At 44.9% G+C, this 3121-nt stretch overlaps 1 protein-coding gene across 1 annotated transcript; it reads left to right on the plus strand.

Moving 5' to 3' along the window:
• The first annotated feature begins 261 nt into the window (after positions 1–261).
• On the plus strand, positions 262–2615 carry LOC147617398 (phenylcoumaran benzylic ether reductase IRL1-like). Its single transcript, XM_086775652.1, has 5 exons — positions 262–737; positions 922–1056; positions 1162–1399; positions 1518–1721; positions 1815–2615. Exons 1-5 carry the CDS (start codon positions 558–560, stop codon positions 1976–1978), a joined length of 921 nt encoding a protein of 306 aa, XP_086631778.1. The 5' UTR covers positions 262–557; the 3' UTR covers positions 1979–2615.
• The last annotated feature ends 506 nt before the right edge of the window (positions 2616–3121 follow it).

Genomic DNA, 3121 nt, shown 5'->3' on the forward strand with positions numbered 1-3121 from the left:
TTTCCCGGCTGAAATTTAGAAATCCCGGTTGGAATTCGATGTTGCCTTTAATTTTAAGGGTTGAAATTTACACATTTTAGTTATAAATCTCGGCTTTTTTACGATTTCTAGTGATTTTCAAGTCCAAGAGCCTAAGCATTGCCTTTATTTTTAAGGGTTGAAAAAACATTTTTTTTCTAATTTTTTCGAGCACTCAGATTATACACACGCTCGACAAAGCGTAATTTTTACCTGTATTTTAAGCTAAAAACGGGACGCGCGTGTGAGATAGAGAGAGAAGATGTCATCTAGACCTTAGACGAGGCAAGGTGTCGGCGAAGCCTTTTCGTCAGAGGCCCCGTCAATGAAGTTGACGCATTCCTGCACGCAGACGAGCTCAAAACGATGGATGATGCCGCCTCATGCAGTCGAAGAAGCAGCCAGTTGTTTCGCTTTTTGAGAGAGAGAGAGAGACACACACACACACACAGAGATCAAGCGCTGAGATTGCGCGTGCGCAACGATAGAGAGAGACGGAGAGACAGAGACAGAGAGAGATTGCGCGTGCGTCGTGATCTATGGGGCGCAGCCGGGTTCTAGTGATAGGAGCAACAGGGTACCTGGGCAGGCACATCGCCCAAGCCAGCATCGATGCCGGCCATCAGACATACGCCCTCATCCGCCCACATCAGAGCTCAGATCCTCAAAGGGCTCACATCATCGAATCCTTCAAGCAATCCAATGTCCAGATCATAGAGGTACGCCTTTGCATCACCTCTCCTTCATACGCATGTGATTTCTGCTCCTGTGTGTCTGTGTGCGGGCTCTCTCTCTACATGATGCGTATATGATGACCCTCTCGCATCTGAGGGTTTCCTTATTATCTTACTTCCTTCTGCAAGACAAAATCTAAGATTACCTCGTTTCCCCATCATCTCTCAGGGTTCCATTGAAGATCATTTGACGCTTATCGCGACCTTGAGGCGAGTTGATGTTGTCATCTCCGTCCTGGGCACTGGAAATCTCTTAAAGCAGCTCCAGCTTGTCGAAGCCATACAGAAAGTTGGAACAATAAAGGTATTTGTTAAAACATCTTCTCCATAATTTCATCTGTGCAGATTGTATCAACACCTTGATGCTTTATTGAGGAAGTTTTCCTTATTGCAATTGTTTACTTTGCAGAGGTTTGTTCCTTCAGAATTTGGAGTAGACGTGGATAGGATCACGCAAGTCCTGCCTCTACAAACTATGCTCGAGGGTAAAGTACAAACAAGAAGGGCCATAGAGGCCGCAGGCATTCCATATACATACATCTCTTCCAATTGTCTTGCTAGCAGCTTCCTTGGATGTCTCTTACAACCTGGCCATTTTTCTCCTCCTCAAGACAAGGTGGTGATCTATGGCAGCGGCGATGTCAAAGGTCGGTTCTTGTCCATTCCTTAACAAAAAGCAAGCTGTTCTGGCTCAATATGGGCTGAATAATGTAGTGAAGCATAGTGTTTCACTAGTTTTCCCATCCATATATGTTCGGATTGCAGGTGTTTATGTGGATGAGGTTGATGTAGCTGCTTTCACAATTAAGGCCATTGATGACCCAAGGACACTGAACAAGACTCTGTATGTAAGACCAGCTTCTAACATCTTGACTCAAAATGAGATGGTCGCAATGTGGGAGGAAAAAAGCCACAGAAAACTTGAGAAAATGCAACTTACGGAATCGGAAATGGAGGTCCAAGTACAAGGTATTCCTTTCTACCAGTTGACTGTCATATGGATTGTAATGTCATGAGAAATTCGTTTTGATAAGCTTCTTCTTCTTCTTTTTTCATGTGCAGAAGCACCATATCCAATCAGTGCTTTGCTTGCACTTCTTTACATTGTGTGCTTCAAGGGTGACACTTCAAACTTTGAGATTGGCTCCAATGGGCTGGAAGCATGTACACTGTACCCCGAAGTAAATTATACAACAGCCAGCAATTATCTGGACCGCTTCTTGTAGGGTTTGTTATGCACTCTCTATGAACCTGCTCCTCAATGCAGGCATATACAGTCCAAAGAACAAGACCATCTCTCGCATCCATCTCCATTGTTATATATAGGGTGTTCAGGTGCAGTTTCAGCAGTGATTGATGTCAGGATCTCGACCATTGTTGCAGCTTCTTCAACTGCTAGCCTACATGTGCATTGGAGCATGTGCAATAGGGGCAAAAATGATTGAAGAGCACCAAACAAGTTCAGAAATAGATTTCTAGAGATGAGTTGAAAGGAGAGGAGGTTAATGTCACGATTGTGACGTATGTGTGTATCAGATTCTCTCTTCATTGCTGATTCCTGTTGCAGATGCAAAGAGTAACTAGCCAAGGAAACCCCTGCCCTCGACTGGTTGCGACTCTTCGCCAACAAAGAATGTACCTCTTCATCGAATAGCCACATCCCTTCGACGAATGGTTGTATCCCTTGATGAATGGTTGTGCCTCTACATCGAATAGACACATCCCTTAGCCTAAAGTTGTACCCTTTCGTCTATGGTCATGTCCTTTCGTTAAAGAACATGCCTCTTTAAATGTGTCTCTTCATCTCCTATATAAGAGACCTATTGTACTCAATTTAATCAATTCAATTCAATCTTCTCTCAAGTGTTTTCCTGAAGTCTCTTGTTCTCTAAGTTAAGTACTTAAGTAGTAATTAGTACACAACAATATGAGGGATTAACAACATAATCCTCACAGTGGTATCAGAGCAAAAACTTTTCCTGCTCGTGGGTTGTGAAGCCCTTACTCTCTCTGCGGCACTCCCCCTTCCACCCCTCTTCTCGGTGTTGTATGGAAGTAGCGGAGCGATGGTGGACCTGGCGTAAAGCTTTGCCCATGGTGATGTAAAATATTTTTTTTCCACACCCACACACGCATCCTTCCGTGTCTTAGAGAGCGGAGCCCTTTGTGCATACCTGGATGACCCCCTCCCTTCTACCGGTGATGGTATCCCTTCGCTGCAGGCCATGAGCCCCCCCTCTCTGCTGAGTATCGAGCGTCCCCTCCTCGCTTCGTGCAGATGCAGGTTGCGCCCCTTCGAAGAGGCACACCTCCTCTTTTGTCCATGTACATGACGTTTCCAGGCAGCCGTAACTCATAAACCACAAAAA

Source organism: Cibotium barometz, chromosome 36 (genome assembly GCF_041138505.1).
Source record: "Cibotium barometz isolate CiBa-2024 chromosome 36, ASM4113850v1, whole genome shotgun sequence".
Classification (NCBI taxonomy): domain Eukaryota; kingdom Viridiplantae; phylum Streptophyta; class Polypodiopsida; order Cyatheales; family Cibotiaceae; genus Cibotium; species Cibotium barometz.

Bases quoted from the DNA above. Each gene is read 5' to 3' on its own strand.
- LOC147617398 (XM_086775652.1), top strand. From the start codon at position 558: ATGGGGCGCAGCCGGGTTCTAGTGATAGGAGCAACAGGGTACCTGGGC. The intron at 1,057-1,161 runs GTATTTGTTAAA...TTTACTTTGCAG, and splicing joins AGAAAGTTGGAACAATAAAG to AGGTTTGTTCCTTCAGAATT. The intron at 1,400-1,517 runs GTCGGTTCTTGT...TTCGGATTGCAG, and splicing joins TGGCAGCGGCGATGTCAAAG to GTGTTTATGTGGATGAGGTT.